The 26,915-nt window shown below is 34.1% G+C and overlaps 2 protein-coding genes across 4 annotated transcripts; one reads left to right on the forward strand and one right to left on the reverse strand.

Annotated features, from left to right (window-relative positions):
• Positions 1 to 14,735: 14,735 nt before the first annotated feature.
• Nlp (Nucleoplasmin) lies at positions 14,736 to 26,080 on the reverse strand. The gene is made up of 3 exons (XM_014236948.3): positions 25,881 to 26,080; positions 25,527 to 25,669; positions 14,736 to 15,977 (listed from the first exon to the last, which is right to left on the reverse strand). Exons 1-3 carry the CDS (start codon positions 25,900 to 25,902, stop codon positions 15,678 to 15,680), a joined length of 465 nt encoding a protein of 154 aa, XP_014092423.1. The 5' UTR covers positions 25,903 to 26,080; the 3' UTR covers positions 14,736 to 15,677.
• On the forward strand, positions 17,415 to 21,880 carry LOC106618985 (sodium-independent sulfate anion transporter). 3 transcript variants are annotated; one of them, XR_004979721.2, is made up of 9 exons: positions 17,415 to 18,400; positions 19,537 to 19,839; positions 19,913 to 20,134; positions 20,212 to 20,327; positions 20,391 to 20,694; positions 20,778 to 21,126; positions 21,179 to 21,300; positions 21,360 to 21,533; positions 21,594 to 21,739. XR_004979721.2 is itself a non-coding variant. In XM_014236946.3 (9 exons), exons 1-9 carry the CDS (start codon positions 18,385 to 18,387, stop codon positions 21,810 to 21,812), a joined length of 1,803 nt encoding a protein of 600 aa, XP_014092421.2. In that variant the 5' UTR covers positions 17,738 to 18,384; the 3' UTR covers positions 21,813 to 21,880. The 3 variants fall into 3 exon arrangements, 2 of the variants coding, with proteins under 2 accessions (XP_014092421.2, XP_036234320.2); XM_014236946.3 differs by having other exon boundaries at positions 17,738 to 18,400; positions 20,778 to 21,080; positions 21,155 to 21,300; positions 21,594 to 21,880; XM_036378427.2 differs by having other exon boundaries at positions 17,742 to 19,113; positions 20,778 to 21,080; positions 21,155 to 21,300; positions 21,594 to 21,880.
• Positions 26,081 to 26,915: the final 835 nt, after the last annotated feature.

Genomic DNA, 26,915 nt, shown 5'->3' on the forward strand with positions numbered 1-26,915 from the left:
TATAATAAAAGTACCACTTACTACAAATTCCAGCCAAGATTAGATATTGGCAATATGTTGTGAGAAGAAATCGACGAGTGCTTTCTTTGGTTTTGTAAAGTATAAATAATAAATGCTTATTATTATAAAAGAATATTAGCGAAAAAATTAAAGTAATGAGTTTATGAAGTAATGAAAATTAGTAGTTATTTTGTAATTAGGTTTAAGATATGGCCCATCTATGGTAACGTCTATGTTGTTCTGGTTGCTAGAGATTTTTCATTAAGAAAATAGGTAGCAAGTCTTTCTCGTAAGTGAAACGCACTTGAAGAACCTCTACGCACTAAAGTTCGCACTGGTCGTAAAGGGCTGTAATTATCATACTCGCGACATAAAATAATATTCGAACTAACTCCTTTGCGGTTAAAAGAAATATATATGAAAGCATCTTAATATTTTATGTTAATATAAAAAAGTAAAGTTACGATTTTTATTAGAAATCTTTTATGTATACTGGTACATTATTACATTTAATACCGCTATATGTTATAAAAATATAAATTGAATATTTTTGAGTATCTTAATTATCTTAATAATCTTAATTTGGCTTATATTTTTATACGTTTATATGGAATCATATTTATTGATATGAATATCATTTTGCGAATTTTTATGAATGCATGCAAAACTGATAAGATCTATAAATTATGGAATTTCGAAATAATATTTATAGTCAATTTGGGCATTTAATAATTTTATATAGTTTTTACATAATATGCTTTCTTATATAATTTCAAATCTTTTATCATATTAATCTTATATAGTCATATGTACATTTATCTGAACATGCACATTTGAATGTACGCATTCAGAAATTCAAATCATAATTTATCACTTATCAATACACTATATGCAGAGAATGTTAATAAATATATAAATATTCATATATTAACATTCTCTGCTATATGTGCGCACATTGATTTATATGTCAACATATATATGTATGTATGTATATATAACATTGCCAACAAATAATGCATACACAAACCAACCTACATACATATGAATATCCGTACACATGTATATATGTCACCTGCAAAAACTACAAACATTGTTCTACAAAAACAACAATCGTCACAAGTCAATATGTCAGCCAAATAGGCGAAGCCCAAATTTATAGTAAATTGCACAACAACAACATTTTCATTCATGAACGCAGGCGTACTTTTAACAAGCAACCTCGCTTCATTCATAAAAATAGATACCCTCACATCCCCCCGAGCATGCTTTTGCCTACAAGCGTCTTTTCACGACGATGGCAAAAGCTAAAAATCATAAATTGAACAAATGTCTGATATTCCCTCTAGAAGGGAAAAGTGACAACCCCTCAAATATGAGTATTAAAATATTTTAGAATAAAAGTGACAACATAGTATATTTGTCGGTTTACAATGCAAGAAACTTTTTAAAGAAAATATTCAATATTCCTCTGATTTATGTATACAGTAAGCCCCGGTTAAGTATCACTCCTCCAATCCCTGTTATCTGCCTGTGTCTTGCTGCATCTCACGTTTGTTTTTTTCTTAATTTTTTAAGGAAAACGGTAATTTTTTTTTAAATACATAGAAATTATTTTTTTGGTACCAGTCGCTTAAGTACCACAATCGCTTATGTACTATAAAGCACAAAAAATCTGCAACTTTGGTTTTGGCACTTAACCGGGTTTGACTGTATTTGTCAAAGAATGTGCGTATGTAAATATGTAAATTTTTTGTACACACATCTGCCCGTATATATGCACATAACTTGTTGACTTTGTTTCCATTTACGCATGCCACGTTATATATGAAAAAGGGTTGATTTTGCAATTGCCATATGCGATGTATGTTTGTAAGAGTGTGTATGGTTCTGATATCCCATGAAACAATGAGTGTATATATATTTACATACATACGTTGTATATAGACAAATTAACAATTATAATGGGTACTTTCATATTTGTTTACATGCACACATAATTATACATATACTTACATATATATGTATAAGAATTTCTCTGGTCCGCAATTGAACCTTCTCTATGATATACGTTCTCTGTTTTGAAGCGTTTGGTGCGCCGTATTCGACGGTATTTTACCAAAAATCACATTTTAACAATCAATCACTCCCATGATAAAACACTTCACCTGATAAAACACTCGTTCGACATGCTTTTGGACCGTGCAAAAAGCTGTATTAAAGCAGGACACTATTTTGAATAAAATAAATTGATTTTGCCGATAAAACCATTTGTTCTGTTTTTTTTTTTTCAAAATCCTGTTTACTTTGGAACACACCTTGTATTAATATTTACGGTATAACGCCATGGGAGGTAGGGGTACTATTGACAGAGAACGTATATCATAGAGAAGGTTCATGGTGTGCCGATTGTCAAAATGTTCCTCTTGACGGAGGGTTAGTCGCCAACATTAGTGGATTTCACCACAAACAAATTATAAGCTGATTTCACCAGAATTTTACCCCTGCGGAGCGCAAAATAGCAGAATTGAGCATTTTGAATGTTAAAAGAGAAAAATAATGCTAAATTCAATGTTAAGAAATGTACGCTTACAGATTCGTATATTTACAATGCGCAAACGAATTTACATATAATTTTAAGATATTCTGCATATACAGGGCGGCTCACGAATCGTGCTACAAAAATAAACCGTAATAAGTTTCTTTTTAATCAATGCATTACATTAATTTTTTTTGTATTGTATAGAAAATCTTATTTTATTTTATACAATTAATTATTCCTCCATGCTCAGCCACGCATATGCGACACCTAATTAGAAAATTAATGCGGGCTGGAGGGTTCGTCGGGATTGCCTCAAATATCTATTTAATGGACTGCTTCAGTTCAGTTCAGTCATACAGTCAGCTTGACATAACCCCATAAGAAAAGACCAAGCGGTCGCAAATATTCTTATACATATATATGTAAGTATATGTATAATTATGTATGCATGTAAACAAATATGAAAGTACCCATTATAATTGTTAATTTGTCTATATACAACGTATGTATGTAAATATATATACACTCATTGTTTCATGGGATATCAGAACCATACACACTCTTACAAACATACATCGCATATGGCAATTGCAAAATCAACCCTTTTTCATATACAACGTGGCATGCGTAAATGGAAACAAAGTCAACAAGTCATGTGCATATATACGGGCAGATGTGTGTACAAAAAATTCACATATTTACATACGCACATTCTTTGACAAATACAGTCAAACCCGGTTAAGTGCCAAAACCAAAGTTGCAGATTTTTTGTGCTTTGTAGTACATAAGCGATTGTGGTACTTAAGCGACTGGTACCAAAGAAATAATTTCTATGTATTTAAAAAAAAATTACCGTTTTCCTTAAAAAATTAAGAAAAAAACAAACGTGAGATGCAGCAAGACACAGGCAGATAACAGGGATTGGAGGAGTGATACTTAACCGGGGCTTACTGTATACATAAATCAGAGGAATATTGAATATTTTCTTTAAAAAGTTTCTTGCATTGTAAACCGACAAATATACTATGTTGTCACTTTTATTCTAAAATATTTTAATACTCATATTTGAGGGGTTGTCACTTTTCCCTTCTAGAGGGAATATCAGACATTTGTTCAATTTATGATTTTTAGCTTTTGCCATCGTCGTGAAAAGACGCTTGTAGGCAAAAGCATGCTCGGGGGGATGTGAGGGTATCTATTTTTATGAATGAAGCGAGGTTGCTTGTTAAAAGTACGCCTGCGTTCATGAATGAAAATGTTGTTGTTGTGCAATTTACTATAAATTTGGGCTTCGCCTATTTGGCTGACATATTGACTTGTGACGATTGTTGTTTTTGTAGAACAATGTTTGTAGTTTTTGCAGGTGACATATATACATGTGTACGGATATTCATATGTATGTAGGTTGGTTTGTGTATGCATTATTTGTTGGCAATGTTATATATACATACATACATATATATGTTGACATATAAATCAATGTGCGCACATATAGCAGAGAATGTTAATATATGAATATTTATATATTTATTAACATTCTCTGCATATAGTGTATTGATAAGTGATAAATTATGATTTGAATTTCTGAATGCGTACATTCAAATGCGCATGTTCAGATAAATGTACATATGACTATATAAGATTAATATGATAAAAGATATGAAATTATATAAGAAAGCATATTATGTAAAAACTATATAATATTATTAAATGCCCAAATTGACTATAAATATTATTTCGAAATTCCATAATTTATAGATCTTATCAGTTTTGCATGCATTCATAAAAATTCGCAAAATGATATTCATATCAATAAATATGATTCCATATAAACGTATAAAAATATAAGCCAAAAGGCTAACATGCAGCTGTAATATCAAAGCAAGTCTCTGAGCATAATTTTCATTGAATTCTCAGCTCTGTTCACTCTCCACTGTTAAAATTTCTCCTTCCGAGCCAGATTTGGTGAAATTCACTAATAAAATCTTGTTAGGTTTTGACAATTCACACGCTGGTCCACAATTGAACCTTCTCTATGATATATGTTCTCTGCTATTGACTACATACTACATATTAATTTTATTAAGATAACTCACATATTGGCCAATATATGCAGTATAAAGTCAGCCGGAAGCTCAAGACTCTTTCTATTAGGTATATGGAAGCTAAGGGAAATATTGGCCCGATTCAATAAATTTTTAGACGTACAGACATATAATTATCCGGAAAGAATTCTCTCTGAATTTCAATTATATATCTAACACATTGAACGATAATTTCGGTAAAAAGTCGACCATGGACACTTGGGTCCACATTTTCGGTATATGGGGGCTTGAACAGTTATGGTCCGATTTGGACAATTTTAGACTTGAGATGGCATATCTTGAAGGCAGTCTTTTTGCAAAGTTTTATTTCAATATATTCATTAGCGCTTGGTTTTATACTGGAAAGTCAAAAAAATCAGATTGAACTTAAATTTGTGTTATATGGGAAGAAGGCGATTTCCCCCATTTTCACACTGTTGGTAAGGATGCTAAAAAGATTTGCCCTGCGAGAATTTCGTTATTATAGCTTTAGTAGTTTAGGAGATATGTACATTAAGTCTATTAGCGGGCGGGGACACGCCCACTTAAAAAATTTTAACTTGCAAATGCTTCTTACAAATACGATTCGTTGCACCAAACACTTGTAGGTTATTGTGGAGCTTAGTTATGGCAATTTATTGGTTTTTGATTAATGGCGTTTTATGAGCGTGGCAGTTGTTCAATTACGCCCATCCATAATATCAACTAAATTAACAAAATTAAGGGAGGACAGTAAAAGCTTTCGTGAAATTGGACGAGTTGTCAACAGAACGGAGTCATCAGTGCGATACGTCATCCAGACTTTCAAAAAAACGGGAATTATTACTTTAAAGCCTCGATCTGGACGTCCGAGAATATTGCCTGATCGGGAAACACGCAAAGTTGTATCTCTTGTAAAGGTTAATCCGCGTTTAACCGCTTCCCAAATAGCAGAAGATGTAAAACTACAATTTAAAAAAACAATATGCAGCGACACAGCAAGAAAAATATTAAAAAGGGCTGGTTATCATGGGCGACTTGCACGCCAAAAGCCATTCATTTCCTTGAAAAACCGTATGAAGCGCATTGCATTCGCGAACGAACATATAATCAAGCCTATATCTTTCTGGGAATCAGTTTTATGGTCGGATAAGACCAAATATAGTATATTTGGAAAAAAAGGAAGACAGATGGGGTGGCGAAAAACTGGTACGGCCTTTGAAACGCGAAATCTTACTTCAACCGTAAAGCATGGTGGGGGTGGAGTTCAATTGAGGGGGTGTATGGCAGCAAGTGGGGTTGGTGGCATTGAGTTTATCGAAAATATAGTGAATAAAATTGTTTATCTAAATATTTCAAAACGACAAATGAAGCAAAGTGCTGACAAATTAGGATTGCCAAACGTGTTTTGTTTCCAACAGGACAATGACCCTAAGCATACAGCGGAACTTGTTCGCCTTTGGCTTCTTTACAATGCTACAAAACAGCTACATTCACCTCCACAATCACCTGACCTCAAGCCAATTGAGCATTTATGGGCTCTATTAGAGCGAAGAATTCGCACACATACGATTACCAGCAAAGAAATGCTCAAGATCGTTATATTGGACGAATAATGTAAAATGTCAGCCCAAGATACGAGAAAATTAGTACATTCCATGCCTAAACGTCTAGCAGAAGCTTTAAAATTTCGAGGCTACCCCACCAGCTTTTAAACTTTTTATATTACTTGATATTATTGTATTCTGGTTGATGAGCGGAGACTTTTTCTGTTCAAGTTAATTGTTTTTAAAATGAAAATGAACTCTGTGGCTTTTGATTATTGAATAATTTGATTATATAACACAAAAAAAAATTTCTTAATTGGTCAATTGGTCAAACTTTTATTTTAGTTCAAAAGATTTTGTACCCAGTGAGCGGAGACTTTTTTTACCTAGTGTAGCTCCTAGACTCATTTAGTTTTATTTCTATATTTCACTTCACGTCAGCTAAAAGCGGTCGCGCGACGTCGATTCGATCGCATTCAATTCATTTTCGCTGATAATAATAATTCTTATCGCATACATATCATGTCCTAAGTAGCTTGTCTTGGTTTCACTGAGCATAATTGTTTTATTCACGACGCAAGCGTCCAAAACGACACTGTTTTTGCTTTTGTTGTAGAAAAGTTTACGCGCGACACTCAAAGCGATATATTATTTCTTGAAATATCTTAAATTATATTCAAATTAAGTGATTTATTTACAAAATGAGTTGTCGGCAGTTGAGGCCGGTAACACCGAGTGCCATAATCGAGGAAATACTACGAGAATATGAAGAGAGTGTATCAGACCTCAGTGACCAAGGGTCAGAAAAATCCGACCACATAGTTCCAGAGGAACCTCAAGCTTCTGTAGACTCAGGCAGCTCGGATTTAGAAGAAGAGGATTTGCCTCTTTCAGAAATTACATCGTGTTTTACGGCACCACGCAATAAGGTAACAAAATGGAAAAAAGTCAAACAACAATAGTGAGACGCCAAGTTCAAAATATTCTCACGGAAGATCCTTTTACTCGTAAAAATAACGTGTGACAACGTTTGTTGAAGCCTGGAATTTGTTTATTTCTGACCATATTAATGATAAAATTGTTATACACACCAACGAATTTATACAAAAGAAGACACCATCATATGACAGAAGCCGTGACTGCAAACCGACTGATGCTATTTAGGTTATTGTATGTACCATATATTGCAGGAAGATTGCGGATGTCTTACGCATATATGGCGGATTTATATGGTACTTATGGAACAGTATTTTTCTTACTACCATGTCGCAGAAGAGAGTAAAATGTATTTTGAAATCATTGCGATTTGTTAATGCAACCACACGAGCATCTTATCGTAATTTGGATATAGTTGCACTTATAAGAGATATTTTAGAAATGTTTACACAAATCTGCCTTTTACCTTATTCTGTGGAACCAGATGTTGTTATTGGTGAGATGATGACAGGTTTTAGAGGGAAATGTCCCTTTAGGCAGTACATTAAGTCCATGCGTAAAAACAAAAAGGAAATATTTATTAAAATTTACAGATGAAAACCTCAATGAATATTCAGGTTAATTTGTATTTTCCGTCACGACTACTTTGATGTCGTATGTGCCCCAAAAAAAAAATCTGTGGTGCTAATATCATCACTTCATTGTGCTGCTGAAATTGATAAAAGCACAAATGAAAAACGTAAGCCAAGCATAGTAACTTTTTACAATAAAACTAAAGACGCTGTTGATGAAATCAAGAAAAAGGTTAAAAAGTTGACACTATTCTTTCGTCTTTTAGATACTGCTGGAATAAATGCAATCGTAATATTTAGGGCAAATAAAGTTGTGATACAGAAAAGGCAAAATACAATATTTACGTGAATTGAGAGAACTTTTGAGAGAAAGAGGAGACAGTCACAGATTCAGAGTGCACATCATGTCACAGAAATATTTGTAGAAGCCACACTACCTTCATTTGCAATGTATATTATGTTTTGCGAAGACACCGGTTTTGAAGAAAACTAGACATAAGATGATGGATATTTTAATTATTTGATCTCATGAAGCCTACTGATTTTATAGTTTTTTTTTTGTTATGAGTTACAAGATATTTATAGCTAACATCTAGCACCTATTGGTTTGTTGTTCCTGAAACTGGGATTTGAACCCAAAGAAAATTTAACTTCTTTTTTTATTTTATAACTTCGTTTTTACCGAAAGTTTTTTTCGATAAATTAATATCCTAGACAATTTACAGCGTGGGCCGTAAAAGCTGTCGCACCTAGTTTTCCGCAAAACATAATAAATGTATATTAAAGTCAGGATGAAATCTTGTTTTATTTATTAGTTAAACTATAGACTTGCATTATGTCTGTTTTAATTCAAATCGTTTCCCTTCCATTGCTTTTAAAAGCTTCACACGGTTAACTAGTACAGACGGCACCCAAAACTTCTTCGAATTTTGTCCCAAATTTAGTGCAAACGGCGTTTAAACTGCTCCAGCTTTAAGTTTTTTACATTTGTTAATTTCCACACCATACATGTATCCCCATATACAAAAACCCAAAGTATTCAAATCCGGAGAAGAAGAGGGTCATTCATCCGCTGAAATGTAACATTCATTGCTTTGCACCACAGCTGAACCGTTCTTGATTTATGAGCCGGGGAAGAATCTTGTTGAAAGCAGTTTGGATTATTGCGAAACATACTGAATACATGAGCAGAGAAGTGTCCAACAAACACTTCTTTCAAATAATATTTTGCGTTAAATTTACGTCAAAGGAGCAAATCACTTCTTTCTCTTCTCATTTGCTTTTGTCGTTCCGTTAGACCATGAATTCAGTTTTTCTTATAAGCCTTTTTTTAATTTTTATTATTACTGTTACTGATGGTTTTTCGGCTTACACTGAGGTCCTTAGCCAGTTTCCTTCCAGAAGTCGCACAATTTTTCCTTATTAGCTCGTGTACAATCCTCACCAGACTTGGAGTTCTGACCGTGTAACTGCGACCACGTTTTTTTGATAATTTAACACTAGAAATTTTCTTAAATCGAGCCACAGTACGTTGAACGAAGCCGCGGTTAACATCAAGGCTCTGGAGGATCTTAAAATTTCATTTGTTGTTTTTCCTTGAAAATTAAACTTTTTCACAAGCACTCTTTTTGATTCCATTGCTCACAAGAACTGAATACCAATTGATGAATCTTAAAATTACGTTGCGTATATTCAAAATGTATGTGACAATAAACATGACATAAAATGTTAAAACTTGCTTGACTCAGCCTAACGAAGTTTCAAATAAGTGCGACAGTTATAAGGGACCACGCGGCATAATGTTCCTAACTATAAAACAAGTAAGGAAGGGCTAAGTTCGGGTGTAACCGATCATTTTATACTCTTGCAACTTGCAAGAAGTAAAGCCCGGGTAATTCCTTGAGGTGCTGGAAAAACTTTATATTAAAAAATTTTGCGAAAGAAATAGACATTCGATGAAATCGTGAGTACCATAAATTACAATCAAATTTGGAATCTTCTTGACTTAAGTTGAAGGCCATAAACTAAGAAGTTTTATTGCTATATTTTAGTTCGCGTCAGCTAAGGTTATATTAAAACTCCTTCAAATAAGATATATGTTCATATGTATGTATGTGATATGAGCTACTTATGTTATCTGCATTTTATCGAAATAGTTCTAAAGGTACTGCTTTTCTATCCATGCAATTATGTCCACGTGAGATTAATATCGTTTAACATTTTGTTCTTGTTTAACGTAGCCTTTTTCAAATCTGCGGTAAAACTTAAGTCCCGATTACATTAAGTAAGAATTTGTTTGATGTTTTCAATTAGTGTATGAGCAGAATGGGCCATTATTTTCATGGAAATATAAACGTGAGCATTTACTACTTAGATACAAGTACAATATGTATGCATATAGGTATGTAAATATGTACATATTTCTATTTTGACTAGATTTTTACATTTGTACAATATATCGATACAAAAATATGTGCCTTCTAACATTTATTTGTCCTCAATGCCACTGTTTTACTTTGGTTTTGATTGCTTTAGCTTTGCTGGTTTTAACAGCTCAATTCAAATCAATACTCTTATGTTATCTGTTATGCAATAGCTACTAATATACGAGGCGACAGATTTTTATCGTTTGGTGAATTTGGAGCTATTAAATTATATTTTCTGCTTTCAAAACAATGGAGACATACATTCACATAAGCATACAAACAAAAGTATACAGATGCACAAATCTCTACGTAAATATATTTGTATTCCATCACATATGCAGATAAGCAGAATATTTTTTTAATTAGACTTATTTTTAAACTTGATAACAAATTTGCAAAAACCACTCGCTAGACGAAGACTACAGACAAAATGAAGATAATGTCGATAAGGTTTCCTTATATTATGCCGAATATGTCAGTCACTGTGTGAATTATTTATTTATAAAATTTCTTGAATTAAAAGGTTAATGCAACAAGTTCAGACCTTTCTGTGCCCCCATATACACCGTATAGTGAGTTCCGCCTGACTTCAAATCGTCACACATTTTGAGTAAACTTAAATTTAATCAAATTAAGTGAGCAAGTTTTATTTAAATCATAAAATAATTTTATTGGTTTCGGGCTGAATATGAATTTAGTTGGTCTAGACCACATATCCCGAATATAATGAATTCCGACCCTTTGGTAGACGTTTTCCACATCAACTCAATATATTAAATTTATGCTCTTCGGTTGAGCATACTTATATCACATACGATGTATTTCATTTAAAGATGATTTTAATATAATTTTAACAAAGAAAAATTTAGCAATAAAACTTAGTGAGTGAACTATATTTTATGAATGAATGAATATTTAATAATGAACGTTGAATTCTTGCGCAACATTTTTATACTCTCGCAAAATGTTGCACGGAGTATAATAGTTTTGTTCACCTAACTGTTGTTTGTATCATCTAAAACTAATCTAGATAGATATGGAGTTATATATATATAAATGATCAGGTTGACGAACGAGTTGAGATCCGGATGACTGTCTGTTCGTGCATGCAATAACTTGAGGTTGGTATTGCAGATGGGCGTAAACGGAACACAGCCAGGCCCACGAAACGCCATTAAACGAAAACCTATAAGGTGTCAAAACTAAGCAGTAAATAAAAATACAAAACGGTAATTTGGTACAATGAATCACAGTAGTGGACTAAAGATTTATTTAGATGGGGGTGTTCCCGCCCTCTAAATGGTTTGATGTACAAATGTTCCAAGCCACTGAAGTTAGCTGAACCGAACTTGCCGAGAAGACTTTGTGGTAGCCGGTGTAAAAATTAGACAAAGGGCATGACACCGCCCACTTTACGTTGAAATCCTATATCTCAGGAACTATGGGATCATTTTCAACCATATTTGGTATCTGAGGTTACCCAATTATTCCTATCATACACTGTAACTGGGCGTCATCGGTTTACAACCCCGCCTACTCTTCATATAACAAAATTTTTAATTCTATCTGATTCTTTCACAACATCAATAAAGTTATTAGAGTAAAACTTTGCGCAAGTAAAGTCCTCAAGGTATTCCATCTAACGCCCAAAAATTGTCGAAATCGGACTATAAATTTTGAAGAACCCAGACACCAAATGTGCACCTTAGTGCATATGGCTGATTTTTTACCGAACATATGGTAAATCTATGAGTTCTAGTATTGAAATTCGGGGATAATATTTTTGTGATAACAGCATGCCCTTGCGCTAAAAATGGGGTGAATACTTCCCTTAGCTCCCATATATTTAATATAAATATTTTCGGAGTTCCGGTTAATTTTATACCGCATTTATCGGTCAGTATGTAAGAAATCTTAATGAAATTTCGAAATAATCTCTTTTTACTAATACTTGTAGTGTATCTTCTTGCCTGTGATTGTAAATAATGAATGCAATACTTCCTTCATGCAATTAAAATATAAACGAATATCCCATATATCACTTTACCGTAAGCGAGTAATTAATGGTTACACCCGAACTTAGACATTCCTCTCTTGTTTAATATAAAGTTTTGCCAACGCCCGAAGGCATTTCCCAGGCTTTGATACTTGCAAGTTGGAAGAGTATGAAATGTTCGGTTACATCCGAACTATATATTAAACAAGTAAGGAAGGGCTAAGTTCGGATGTAACCGGACATTTTATACTCTCGCAAAGTCAAATGGTATACTCGTTTGAGATTTCTTTGTGGATTGGCTGATATTTTCGGTAGAAGGTCAACTATAGGCACTGGGGTCCACATATTTAGTACTTAGGGACTTGAACAGTTTTGGTTCGATTTAGACAATTTTTGGTCACAAGGTGGCATACTTTAAACGTATTATTCACGCAAAGTTTTACCCCGATATAGTCATTGTTGCTTGATATGCATAGTGGAAAGTGAAAGAATCAGATGGAATTGAAAATGGTGTTATATGGGAAATAGGCGTGGTTGTAGTCCGATTTCGCCCATTTTCGCACTATAACATAGAAATATGAAAATAACGTTATGTACCGAATTTTGTTGAAATTGGTTAAGCAGATCTCAAGATATGGGTTTTCTCCTAAAAGTGAAATCCAAGAGATAAAATTTAATGTCTCTGGCGTGTTTAATGCTTGATTTATCGTGCTTTTAGTAGTTTTTAACAGTACCGTTATGTGGGGAGTGGGCGGAGTTGCCACCCAATTTCAACTATTTTCACACCGTCAATAGAAGTGAATTTGCTTCCAGTGAATTTTGTTATTATAGCATTAACGGTTTAGGAGATATGCACATTAAATAATATTAGAGGCGGGATCACGCCCACTTTAAAAAAAAATTTTAACTGCAGATGCCCCTCCCTAATGCGATCCTGTGTACCAAATAAGTCTTGTATCTTATTGCAGAGCTTAGTTATGGCAATTTATTTGTTTTTGATTAATAGCGTTTTGTGGGCGTGGCAGTGGTCCGATTACGCCCATCTGCAATACCAACCGTCTCACGGTACCCAGAAACATGTCTACCAAGTTTCACAAAGATATCTCAATTTTTACTCAAGTTACAGCTTGCACGGACGGACAGACAGTCACCCGGATTTCAACTCGTCTCTTCATCCTGATCATTTATATATACATAACCCTATATCTAACTTGATTAGTTTTAGGTGATACAAACAACCGTTAGGTAAACAAAACTATTATACTCTGTAGCAAGAGGTTGCGAGAGTATAAAAATGTAGCGAAAAGCTTCAACTTCATTGTTCGATGAAATCGTGAATAGATTACAACCAAATTTGGTATCATATTAACTTATTTTGAAGGTCATAGACTCCTGTTTTATTACTATATTCTACTCAACCAAAGAGGCTAAATTTATATATTGGGTTGATGTGAAAAACGTCAACCACAGAATTGGAATTAATTATATTAGGGATAATATAAATATTATAACTTTTAAGAAAATGTGTCCACTTAATTTCATTAAAATATTACACATTGCGACCAACCTAAACGTGTTAAGTTTAGATGGAAAGTCGGAAATCATTCAACCCATTTTTGACACAAGGGTATCTCTCTATTATATATAAAAGTTTTCTGCTGCTGTCGAGAATCAACTAACATAAGAGCGAGCTAGCTCGCGCTCGGCGGGGGGCGGACGTAGGCGAGCGAGCGTCTAGTACTATATAAAAAAAAAAACTTACTCCGAATCTCATATATCACAAAATCACAGTTTTCGGCAAAAATTCAGCCATACGAACTGGGGTCAATATATTCGGTATGTGGTGGCTTGAACAGTTATGGTCTGATTTTGACAGTTTTTAGATGTACTATTTGTGCAGTTTCCTCTGAATATGTTCATTGGTGCTTGATTTGTGTACTATAAAATGAAAGATTCATATAGATTTTAAAATTGTGCTTTCCATATAGCACAGCGTTGTTGTAGTCCGCTCATTTTTTCAAAATTTTTAACCCACATGTACCTTGTTACTACAATCCCCTGTACCAAATTACAGGTTTATATCTTAATTTAGTGGTTAGTTATAGCATTTTATAAGATTTCGATTAATGGCATTTTGTGGGCGTGACAGTGATCTGATTACGCCTATCTACGAACTCGTCCTCACTCTTTTGCCAAGCAACACGTGTACTAAGATATCTTAATAAAATATTTACTCAACTTATCGCTTTCAGAGACAAACAGACAAACAGTCCCTCAGATTTTAACTCGTCTTATCATCGTGATCATTTATATATTATATTTATAACCCTATATCTAATTCGATTATTTTTAGGTGCTACAAACAGCCTTTAGGTGAACAAAACTATTATACTCTGTACCAACATCTTGCAAGAGTATTATTATAGACCTTCCATATATGATATACAATGAGACACATCCATATACAACATATGAGAGGATTAAACATTCGGTTCAATAACCGCAAATGATTACATTGTTGCTGGATGTGAGGCACAAATATGGATGACCGCTTATCAAAATTAATGAGCGTGATAGTGAAAAATATGGAAATCTTTTTCTTAACGTAATTCATAACAGATAATTTCAACTGAAAATGAAAATTTAACTCAAACAGTTAGATTTTTAAAAATTGTAAACAAACTTTATTTGTTTTCTTAAGTGTTTTCCTTTGTTTTTTGTTTTTTCTTTTTAATATGCATTCAAATTTGTATGCATCATAATTTCTCCACAAATCTCTATCACTTAGGTTGGTATGTACAAATTACAATAGTGCATGTAGATTTATCTCCACCCATCGAGTGTTAATTTTTAGTATATAGACCTCAAAAGTGCCTGAGCTTTGCGCTCTTTTTCGAGCTTACTGGCTTATACTAATACACGTTAGAAAGTTTTTAGCTGACGTTCTGGCACAGCTACAAAATTGTAATTTGTTGTATTATCAAGTTGTAGTAGCACACTTTACGCAATACATATACATACATATTCTACGAATGATGACTTTATTTAGTTTATATTTATATTCCAGAATGTTAGTCTCTACTATAGCTGCAATCAAGATACGTATGCATTATAATATTATTGAATAAGTGAATATGGAATAATTTCTCAGTGGTCATTACTCAGTGCCTGTAGAAAGCATCCCTGCCAAAACGCCGTTTATTCACAGCACAAACCGATTTTTACTTGGTTTCCAACACATTTAAAACGCATTAGCGCTGTCTAAAACTATTTGCTGAAAACTGTAATAAATGAGCAAACAAATTTAATAGAAAATCAATTCTTAATTTCTGGCAATAGTCATGGCTGAAGTTACTACGGGCTAACCAATTGCCATCGCTCTCAAGTGTTTTGAAGAACTAGTTGTATATAAATATTAAGAAATTACTGAGGTAAGCTGAGTAAAATTATATAAAAACTCAGGAAATCACGAAATCTAACTGAGGAACTGAAATAATCTTATATGATTGATGTTTTGTTTTCATCAGTTTAGCTTAAAATCAATAATTAATTTGAAGAATGTATGGGATTTTTGTTTTGTGACTGCTAAAAAACTTGTTTATTTCTTCTTATTTTTAGCGTTTTTGCCATCGGAATTATTTTCCACTTTTTGCTTCTTCTTTTGTGGTTGTGTCTCCTCCTCTTCCTCCTCACCAGTTTCCTCGTCAGTTTCTTCGTCCTCGATATCGACAACGTCGTCCTTAATATTCTGGCCCATTATGTAAACAGGTCCATTGCCTTTGATCAATTTAAATGTCAATGATGTTTCGTAAAATTCCACATCGGGATTTACAGCGCGTGTTTCGCCAGCCTTTAACACGGCGATAGGAATCTTTAGAGAGTCTTTTACTGTGTGCACCTGAAATGAAAAGAATGGAGAAATTGATAAATACCACCATATTATACAACTTATCGGCGGCGTGCACTTGTATGTATACACTTTGCATTCAGATCAGTAAATTTGTTTCCTTGTCTATTGGTCAATGTTTTGGGGAAAAAAATGGACAGTGCTATAAATCACTGATAGCGTCTTATGTTACTTTTTCGTTGTCAACTTATTTTCTTCTTCTACAGTCGCCAATCATTTTATTTGTTAAATCTAGGGGATTCAAATGAGGCAAGCCGTTTTTATTTAGAGCCTTATGCAGATCGTAAACATCACAAAATTGACACATGATATATAACAAAGAAGTGTCAAACATTATCTTGCATGTGCTTGAAATATAGCGAATTTGGTCTGTTTAAAAGGGGTCTTTGTCAAAAAACAAATAGGTGTGCTAAAATTGGAATTTGATTTTGTAACGTTTGTTTGATGTTTGTAAGACCCAAAAGGAAACGTCGGAAGCCTTATAAAGTTTATAAATAAATAATTAGCGTTTGTATGTATATACGGACACTAGTCCCTAAATTTTTGAGATACCACTCTGAAATTTTGTAACCGTTCTTTTCTCCCCAAGAAGCTATAATTTGACGGAACCGCTGATATCGGACTATAGCATATATATGCCATATAAACTCGATATAAACTGACCGAACAAAATCAAGATAAAGATCTTTTTATACCCTTTTACTTTATAAAAAATGTGGAAAACGGTTGGCCTCAAGGGCCATCCCTGCAACTTCCTTCTAATTTCATACGCTAACGTTCAAATTTCGCTTTTTTCACTGCTTTTGAGCTCTTCGAAATTTTTCGTTTTCGATATCTAGCAAGTAAATCAACCGATTTCGACCCGGTTTGCGGCAAACGATGTGTTTCTTCAAGGTTAAGAACTGATTAGTTTTTGGTGTCGATCGGTCAAGATCGGAAAAAATTCGAAAAAAACGATTTTTCAAAATTTTTATTTTTGAGATTTCTCGAAATCTACTGGTCCGATTGGGTCCAAACTTACACGAAATTCAAGTGCAATGAAACCCTTTGGAATGCCGTTTAGTTTATTCAAATCGGTTGAGCAGTTTAATAGTTATAAGAGGGTCACATACATCCACACACACACACATACATCCACACATACATACAGACATACGGACATCATCGTAGAAATGTTCGGGGAAGCTTCCTCGACCCTCAGAACGTCGAGATCTGTTGAGAACTCGATTTTTGCAAAATGGGGTGAAACCAATATCTTCCCGATTTTTAGAAAATTTTCCATTTTCTTAGCGGGAAGTTAAAAAATGCACCTGTAAAGGGTAAAGTTAACGTTTTTTTTTTTTGTTTTGGGATTTACCTACCTGCCTATATGGCTATTATCTTAATTGTAAATGTTTAATAATAGTTGAGTTATATGACTATCTAGCTACTTTTGAAATAAGCATAACCGATTTTAAGAATGTTAAGCTATGAATGTACATTGAATAACATACAGTATTCAAATTTGATGGCAATTACATATAAATATACCAACAAAAAATTTTCCAGAATGTCAAAATTTAACGATAACGGACTTGATGAAATAAATCCCTTAACATAAGTATGCCTCACTCCAACTTTTCCACTTTGAAAAAACAGTAAAAGATATTAATTAAGATTTTAAGATATTATATAATCTTTGCAAAAGATATTACCATTAAAAAATTGAAAAGGTGTTAAAAAATCATTAGGTAAAATATGTTTTGTTGTAAGACGAAATAAATTTCCAGCTAATCAGACTTAGACTTATACCAATATGTACACATACAATACGTATACGTTTATCACAATTAAATAGTTTACTCATTGTTTGTCGCAATTCAATAAGAGAAAGTACTAAGTCAGTCACCTGTCAATCAATCTAACATATTGATGATAACGGAGAGTCAGCACTGAAAGCGTCATTCAAACATAAAATATAGCTACATATCTATATCTGAAATAATTCCTGTAATTTACACACATTCACTAAAATAAATGTAATAAGTACTTATACATAACAACGAATCGGAGATACTGCCTGCCAAAGACACGATGAAAGTGTGCGCTAAGCTAGCCTAGAGACAGGCGGGTGGCCCTTGTTGGCCGAACTAAAAATAAAAAGAAGTGTACATGTACGAAACGTCACATACTATGCCGAATATTATGTTCAAATCGAACTAAAGGTGGGCTAAGTAAAAACGCCCATCTAAACACGGTAACATTTCATTTCGAATCAGACGTTGGCCAAAACTGCAACAATCGGAGCAGCAATAACCGATATATGAAGTTTGAACAAAAAATTTTAAAACTCGAAACGCTGTTAATTAAAACAACTAATAAAAATAAAATAAAATAAAAACCTTAAATATAACTTAAAATGACCGAGCTAAAAGGTGCGAATACAAAATGTGTGAATATGGTGTGCAGGAAGTAATATTTAAGATGCAAAAACATGTTAAATTCCATGATCGACCTGAATAGGCAAAATTTCGGTGAACACAGCTTATTGTGTATTGACATTGACAAACAAAATACATTAAGTGATGTTAATTGAAAGTTACATAGAAACTTGATACATACAGACAAACTCACACGTTAGAAAATGAAGGAAAAAATAAATATGAATAAAAAAAAAGCGTCAAACAACCAAGTTTTTCTTACGTGCAAAAATTTAAATATGTTCTAGAATTCGCAAAAAATAATTTTAATCGATTTAAGGAAATTTATTATTTGCTGATAAGTTTTAAAACATCAAATTTGTTCACAAATTAGTGCCATTTTTAAAATACTTATATAATATGTAACCACAAAGTTAAACATTAATTTATTTTAACCCTATAAGTGTTCTTAAACAAGTCAAATAATAAAGAAAAATAATTTTATTTTTCCAAATTTAATGAGAAAACAAAAAGCTTGGATAGAAGTTTTGCTTCTATTACGTCAAATTTAAGGTAAATCGCTACGAAAAAAAAGAAATAAATCTTAGTTCAATCTAAATGACAAGTATCGGATACGAAAATGTTCTACGAGATTTACGACGCTTAAGAAAATTCATTTTGAAGAAGTTTCAAGCATTCGCCTGCCAAAAACTGGAACACTTTTTTAGGTAAATTTTTTATAAGCAGTAAATAAACTCCATAGTTTGATTTTCTCTATCGACGGACAAAATATTATTTTTTAACTGAGTGAATTACAAACTAGTTAATTGAGGAAAGAATTCAGTACATTGAGTGTAAAAGTCGAGTTCTGTAGAAAGGCCAAATTGTTCTAAAATCTTTTATTACTATGGTGAAATTATTGTCATGCATATACATATATATAAATAAGATAAATGCTACTTTTATGGAGCATGGAACTAAAATGTCATATTCACATGGCAAGTAATTTGCATCTGCATTAAAAGAACGCAAGAAGATAGTAAAACATTGTATGAACACAATAGAATATTAATAAAAATATGTGATTACTAAAATGCATGTTGCTTTGTCGAATATTGATGATTTATATATATTATTCAATGTGTATACAGATGAAGAAATCTACCACGAGAAATTACCAAATATATATGAAGGAATTGTCAAATCTGCAAAGAATTGTTGCACAACCGCCAGCGTAAAAAAATTTATCCCCATCATTACCTGGTTACCGAAATATGAATTGAATTTTCTTATACCCGATTTCGTTGCGGGCGTAACGGTGGGCCTAACCGCTATACCACAGGCGATCGTTTATGGCACAATAGCTGGCTTAACACCACAATATGGGTTATATTCAGCTTTTATGGGATGTTTTGTTTATATATTTTTTGGCACTTGCAAGGATGTGACAATCGGTAAGTGTGAGTTACGTACAATTCATGTACATGAGAAAAAAACTACACGCTCGTGGCATCTTTTAAATTTTAGGTCCCACTGCCATTATGTCTATCATGGTCCAGGCGCACACCCACAATGCTGATTACGCTATATTGGCATGTTTTTTCACCGGTGTCGTCACATTTCTAATGGGTATTTTAAATCTTGGAGTTCTAGTGCAATTTATATCGATGCCCGTGACTACGGGCTTTACTATGGCCGCGGCAATAACAATTGCTAGTGGACAAATTAATAACTTGTTTGGAATATCAAGTAAGTTCTACTACTGATGGAAGTGCTACTGAACTAAGACCAAAATATTTAATACAAAACAACTTTTTTCAATTTAGGTGCGAGCAATGAGTTTATAGATTCGTGGATATATTTTTTTAATCATATAAACAACACCCAACGCAACGATGCTTTACTGGGTATAATAACGTTAATTATGCTGTTAATTATGCGCGTAAGTAAAGGCAACAAACAAAATTATTATTGTGCTTAAATTGATGTTTTCTTGCGATTTCAGAAAATAAAAGATATTCCCTGTTCTTATAAAAGTCTAACTAAATACATATCATTGTCCCGCAATGCGTTGGCGGTTGTTGTTGGCATTATACTCTGTTATTTCCTAAGTAGCGATGACTGGTTACCTTTTCGGGTAAGCGGAAAAATTGTACCTGGCCTCCCACCCTTTAAAATACCACCATTTCATACTAAAATCAATGGCACATATATTGGTTTAGAAGACATGGTGGAGGATTTGGGTGCTTCACTAATCTCTATACCCGTTATTGCTGTGCTCGAAACTATAGCTGTGGGGAAATCTTTTTGTACGTACATACATCTTATTATATTATATTTACTTTTAACTTTTTACTTGGTTTTTATTAATAATTTCATTCTTCTATAACAGCGATGGGAAAAATTATCGACGCTTCACAAGAAATGATTGCTCTAGGCTTAGCCAATATTTTCAGCAGCTTTTTCTCATCCATTCCTATTTCGGGGTCATTTACGCGTACAGCAATAAATAATTCTAGCGGCGTTAAAACAGTCCTTGGTGGCGCTATAACCGGCATATTAGTGCTAGTGACTTTGGCTTTTCTCACCAATACATTTTATTTCATACCAAAATCCACCTTATCTGCTATCATTATAGCTGCTATGATTTTCATGGTGGAGTATGATAAAATTGCTGAAATTTGGCGTTCGAAAAGTATAGTAATTCCATTTAGCATATTTGGCAATCCCGAAAAGAAAACGTATATATATGTATTTATGTTTTTTTAGAAACTGATATGATTCCCTTCTTAGTAACAGTACTTTGCTGTCTTTTCTGGACACTCGAATATGGCATGGTTTGTGGGATAGTCGTGAATACATTATTTATCTTATACAAAAGTGCGAGACCTACAATTATTATCACAGAAGAAAAAGTTTGTTGTGACATTGGTTAAACAACGGTACAAAAGTCTATACGTTATTTAATTTCCAGCTTCTAAAAGATATTGTGATAGCTATGGTGGATATTCAAGAAAATTTAAACTATTCCTCTGCGGAGTATCTAAAATCTAAAGTAGTCAGATACATTTCAGCGCATAGTGAAAAAATTGGAAAAGTTGTAATAAGAGGAGAGGAAATTCACACAATTGACTATACTGTAGCACTGGTAAACAAAATTAAAGCCGAATAACGGATTGTAAATTCAGTAGAATTTCTCTTTTTACAGAATATTCTCAGCTTAAAACAAGATTTGCTTGCCTTAAACTGTGAACTTTTATGTTGGAATTGGCAAATACCATCCGCTGGAGTCGTTTGTCGCTTACATCCTGACGCGCGCAAAATGTTTAAATTCAGTAAAACATTACAGGAAGTCATATCGATGAATATGCATCAAAGTACCACAACATTAGAAACAGATTGCGAGGCAATTACGATACCAACATAAGATGTTTTTGTTTACGTTTAATTTCGTTAATGATATTTAATCAAATAAAATGATAAATCTCTGGATAACATGTGTTGTTTGTATCACCTAAGACTAATCGAGATATGTTTAGAACGGTAAAGCTTTTTTATACTTTCGTTTTTGGGATATTTTTAGAAATGTAAGAGGAAAAAGTATTTCTGTGATATACGGATACTAAAAAAATATCAATTATGCAAAAAGGGGGTTGGTGTCATGCGGAGACTCATTGCTTCTTGACATATTATATATTTGGTATGTCGGGGTCGATAGGTAGGAGTTTAACCTGCTACAGTATCCAGAACGAAATTACGGAAGGGTCTAGATTCTCGTGGCAACTCGAGCTCTTCGTCTGCGATGGGTGGTGGTTTGACTCCAAGTACGCGATTTACTGTCGTGGCCACTCGAGCTCTTCGTCTGCGATGGGTGTGTGTGATGTGAAGGTGTTGATGGCTCCGTTCAGGCATGTCTGAAGTTTCTTTGTCTGCGTTGTAGATGCAAAGTAGGTGAAGACCGGCCGGTCGATTGCATTGTATGTTGCCAGCAACGTTTCTTTGTCTTTTCCCCCATGAGCTGTCGGTAAGCGACTTGAGGATTTTGTTGCGGCTCTGTACTTTAGCAGTTATCGCGGTCGTGTGAGGAGTGAAGGAGCACAGACTGTCCAATGTTACGCCTAAAATTTTAGGGTTATTAACTGTCGGAATTTTTGTGCCATCGACTGAAATGTTCAGGTCCAGTCTGTATTCCTTCGTCCAATTTGTGAACATGGTCGCTGTGGAATTTTGACCTCGAAACAGTACGGATGAATGCCTACCGCTCAGGTAGTTCATAGTCCCTGGAGGGAGCGTGGATTGTTCTAGGTCCTCAAGTAGCGTTGTGTGATTGACTGTGTCAAAAGCTTTTGACAGATCCAACGCTACGACGATCGTCCTCTCGCAGGTTGGCTTTTGGTTTAGGCCATGGATTATCTGGGCGTTTATGACGCTAAGTGCTGTGGTGATGCTGTGCACTTTTCGGAAGCCATGCTGATGGTCTGCTAGACTCAAAGGAGAGTTATCGGGCGATAGGACTCCCCTTTGATGGCGGGTTCTCCAGGTTTCAGTAGTGCAACCACTCTTCCGACTTTCCACACATCGGATATTTGAAGAGTGGACATCCGAGAAGTTGAGGACCTTGGTGAGGTAGCTTACTCCCGTCGAGCCTAGATTTTTAGCATCAGCATGCTTATTCCATCAGGGCCAATGGATTTAGACGATTTGGCCTTTTTGATGACATTCTGAACCTCCCCATCGGTGAAAGTAAGTGGTGCGCAGTCTTTTAGCATTTTGCGCAGCCGCACATCTTTTGGCCTTATCGGTTGAAGGGCGCAGTGTAAGCTGCCGGCTAAAATAGCTCGCGCACTTCTTCGGGTCCGAGGCGGCATGGCAATCGAATTGAATTTCAACCCGGTCGTCATGTCCCTTCGAATTAGACAAGGCCTTGACAGTAGTCCAAAGCTTACTTACACCGGAGGAGAGATTGCAGGACTTCAGGTGCTCTATCCATTTTGTCCGCTTATGTTGATTTACCATTTGCCGAATCTCCAAATTGAGATCCCTTATTCATGGATCACAGGGATCGACATGGCGTAAGGTGTCGCGCTCGTTTGCTAATACAGCTGCTTCGGCTGGGAAATTAGGGAGGAGTTCCACGATTCTTTCAGCCCGTATGAAGCGAGCGGTAGCAGCAGCAATCGTCTTGCGGAATCAGCGCTCGCCAACGATGACGTCCGTAGGAATGGGTAGTAGCCGCCCCAGTTAGCTGGGTCCATTAAACCAGGAAGTTAGGAGGAACTATAGGGAAAAGTCCAAGTTGCGTGGTATTCAATACCAACTTCAGTACTCGCAAATTAATGTTTTACAACAAAATTCTAACTTACATGCATTTCCCTTAAAAGTTGGGTGCTGATAATACTTAAATCTTTATTAATTTATTTTTGCTTTGAAATGTTTAAACTAAATTTTGTTAACTATTATTAAAATAATTGTTTCTTCGTAAGAACTGTAATAATACTTTTTTTTCGCAAATATGTGGTGGTGAATCAAATTTTTATTCGATTTTATTGTCAGTAACTGTATATCGGTCAATATGTAAGACAACTTAGCAAAATTATATATGAAATTGGTCTACTAATTACCTCGACTTCGATATACTACATACATGCTTATGTGTAATGATTTTCTTTATGACGAATATGTCGGTCAATGTTTGAGTTACCATATGTATATATAAAATTGCTTGAAAATATGTTCTCGTGTATACCTGAGTTAAAAGTTAGAACCCTGAACCCCATTATACCCTATACATAGTGATTTCCGAGTTTTCACCTTACTTTAAAACGTTTACGTCCCTAAAAATGTGAGATTTAAATTAAATTAACTGGAGGAGCTTTTCTAAAACGTTGGTTCAAAACTCATATCCCTAATATAATCAATTTGCACATCAATTCAATATATAATATTATGTCGCATATGTACATAGGTATATCTAATTTAAGAATGATTTTAATATTATTGGAGGAGAAGAAAAAGGACTGAGAAGTAAAATATAGTTTTAAAACGAAGTGAGTCTATAATCTATATTATACACACATTAATTAGATACAAATGTATTAATAATCCGCTCACGATTTCGTCGGACAATGAATCTTGAATTCTTTTGCATCATTTTTTTTGTCAAGTTTTGTGGACACCTGAAGGTATTTCCCCGTCTTTGATCATTGCAAGTTGTAAGAGTTCGATTACACCCGAACTTATCCCTTACGACTTGTTTCGATTTATAATACATATGATTAAGGCTATTCCCTGCTGTTGCTTCATATAATTACTGGACTTTGTTTATTTATAAATTTTGAACTTAATAAATTGTGAACTTAATAAATTGTTAAATAAAAAATCTATATACGATTTTTACCATGGAAAAAGGAATTAACGAGTTTGCTTGAATTTTTGTGTTCCCAATGATTTCACGGTTACGAAATCGTTAAAAAAGTGTCAGAAATGTTTTGGGGAGTCTACTTTAAAAAAAAGTTGAAAAAACAAAAACCATGCTTATAATCCGTCGGGTTGGCATCAGAGAAATAGCACAGAATCTCAACATCTCTTATGTATCTATTCAACACATTTTAGTTAATGTTTCGGGTATGAAGCGTTTCAATGCTAAATTTTTAGCAAAAGACCTGAATCTTTTGCAAAAACAACGGTGTGTAGAGATCGCGAGAGCTGATTGACAACGTAGAGAGATTATTCCCACGATCGTCGGATCTACGTAACCGGATTGAACCCGGCTTTTTTATCCGGCTAAGGACTGTCAACAACAACAACAGCTATAGTTTATGGTATTGAATTAATTTTAATACAACTAGTCGTCCCTTTAAACCCTAATATATTCATATGAATTTCAGAGATAATATTTGATATATTGTAAACACATTGAGTTTGACTCACAAAACCCCTCAATTATAACATATGTATTATAAATGTACATCAGATCACATTTCCAACGGTTTTATAATCACCGTATCAAATAAAATTATTAGCGCGAGATATTTACCATAATAATGCTGGTATACATACACACGTGCATCTTTAAAATTTGTAGCTACTATATAACAACTTTTTGATTAAGCCATTTACAGGTTATACACATTTCGCTTACCTCCACAACGTTAAACTCGTCTTCTTTCGCTTCAGCGCCCAACAAAATCTGTTTGATGATGAGTCTTTGTCCGCGGGGAAAATCCTCATCATTGGAAAGTACATCCCATGGCACTGAACTATCCTGGCCAGTGAGTGTGACACCTAAAGGTAAAAATCACAATTTAACCCAAATTCTATAAATTATTCAAATAGATAGATTTGTATGACAAACTAGTCTTGGAGAATCTAATCACAACCGGTAACCAAGAGCAGACGGCGCCATTTTAAAGCTTGTGAAACTGAGTTGCCGGTGCAAAAAATTTTAAAATAGACCCTGCAAGCTATTTAGCCGAATGTAATAATTTATATTTACCATAGAATGATTCCTCCGACATTGTGATTGTTTAGATAAGTTTTGATTTTGTAGTTAAGAAATACACGCTGAGAATTTGCACAGAAAACCCGAACAGCAATTGTGTAAATCGAACAAACGAGCGAATGAGCACACGAACGAGCGAGCAAAAAGAAAATGTGTGGTCCAATTCAAGCCGGCAAGACGGGAAAGGAAAATTGCAAAAAGATGCCGTCAACTTGTAAATGCCTTAATTCGGATATTCGCAAAACAATTCCTAAAAACAAACGTCAAAAAACCAACCGCATCAGAGCGTTGCCACATGAACTCACGAAAACTAAGTTAGTATATGAATGTCGCGGAATTCTCTCTTAATATACCAAATGTTTATTATTTAATGATTATAATTCTAATTTGAATTCAGCTTACTAAGGGAAGCTGTCATTTGTAATAAAGAGGAAAATTGCTTCTATCAACACATTGAAAAAACTTACCTTGAAACATGCAAACAAATTTAAAAAAATAGCAATGGAAAATTAGTTTGTACAAAAATAAGATAATATCCTAAAACGGCTTTTACACAAAAACTCTTTTGACCCTCGTTTTCGACAAAATCTCTTTTGGTGTCGCTCTGTGCATTCACACGGGCAAAAAGAGTCCAGCAACTCGAGTCTAGTTTTTCTGCATTCCTATTCACAAAATTTTCGTAAATATTTGTGCGGTTCGACTGTGCAACACTTAGAGCGTGTTGCATATTTCATTTGCATGTTGAGATGATGGTCACATATTTTGCTTACAATGAATTACCATGAATATGGTAGAACAATTTGCATAATACCTACCCGCTTAATAGCAAAGAAATACTTATGACGGGAAATTCCTAATCCACCAGAATGTATTGAATATCCGCTACTAATATATTCAAGGCCAAATTTATAACAGGAATTTCCTAATCTTTAAGTATTAAAAACTCATAATTTCTTTACGCTGTATAAAAATTCATAATTTCTTTACTCCATAATCTATATCTTAATTTTCCTTATTTACAATTTTTCA

The sequence above is a fragment of the Bactrocera oleae genome, chromosome 2, assembly GCF_042242935.1.
Source record: "Bactrocera oleae isolate idBacOlea1 chromosome 2, idBacOlea1, whole genome shotgun sequence".
Taxonomy (NCBI): domain Eukaryota; kingdom Metazoa; phylum Arthropoda; class Insecta; order Diptera; family Tephritidae; genus Bactrocera; species Bactrocera oleae.

Bases quoted from the DNA above. Each gene is read 5' to 3' on its own strand.
- LOC106618985 (XM_014236946.3), top strand. The intron at 21,081-21,154 runs GTATAGTAATTC...ATGTTTTTTTAG, and splicing joins TGAAATTTGGCGTTCGAAAA to AAACTGATATGATTCCCTTC. The intron at 21,301-21,359 runs GTTTGTTGTGAC...TTTAATTTCCAG, and splicing joins TTATTATCACAGAAGAAAAA to CTTCTAAAAGATATTGTGAT.
- Nlp (XM_014236948.3), bottom strand. From the start codon at position 25,902: ATGTCGGAGGAATCATTCTATG. The intron at 25,670-25,880 runs GTAAATATAAAT...TTTTACCTTTAG, and splicing joins GTCGGAGGAATCATTCTATG to GTGTCACACTCACTGGCCAG. The intron at 15,978-25,526 runs GTAAGCGAAATG...TTTTCATTTCAG, and splicing joins ACGAGTTTAACGTTGTGGAG to GTGCACACAGTAAAAGACTC.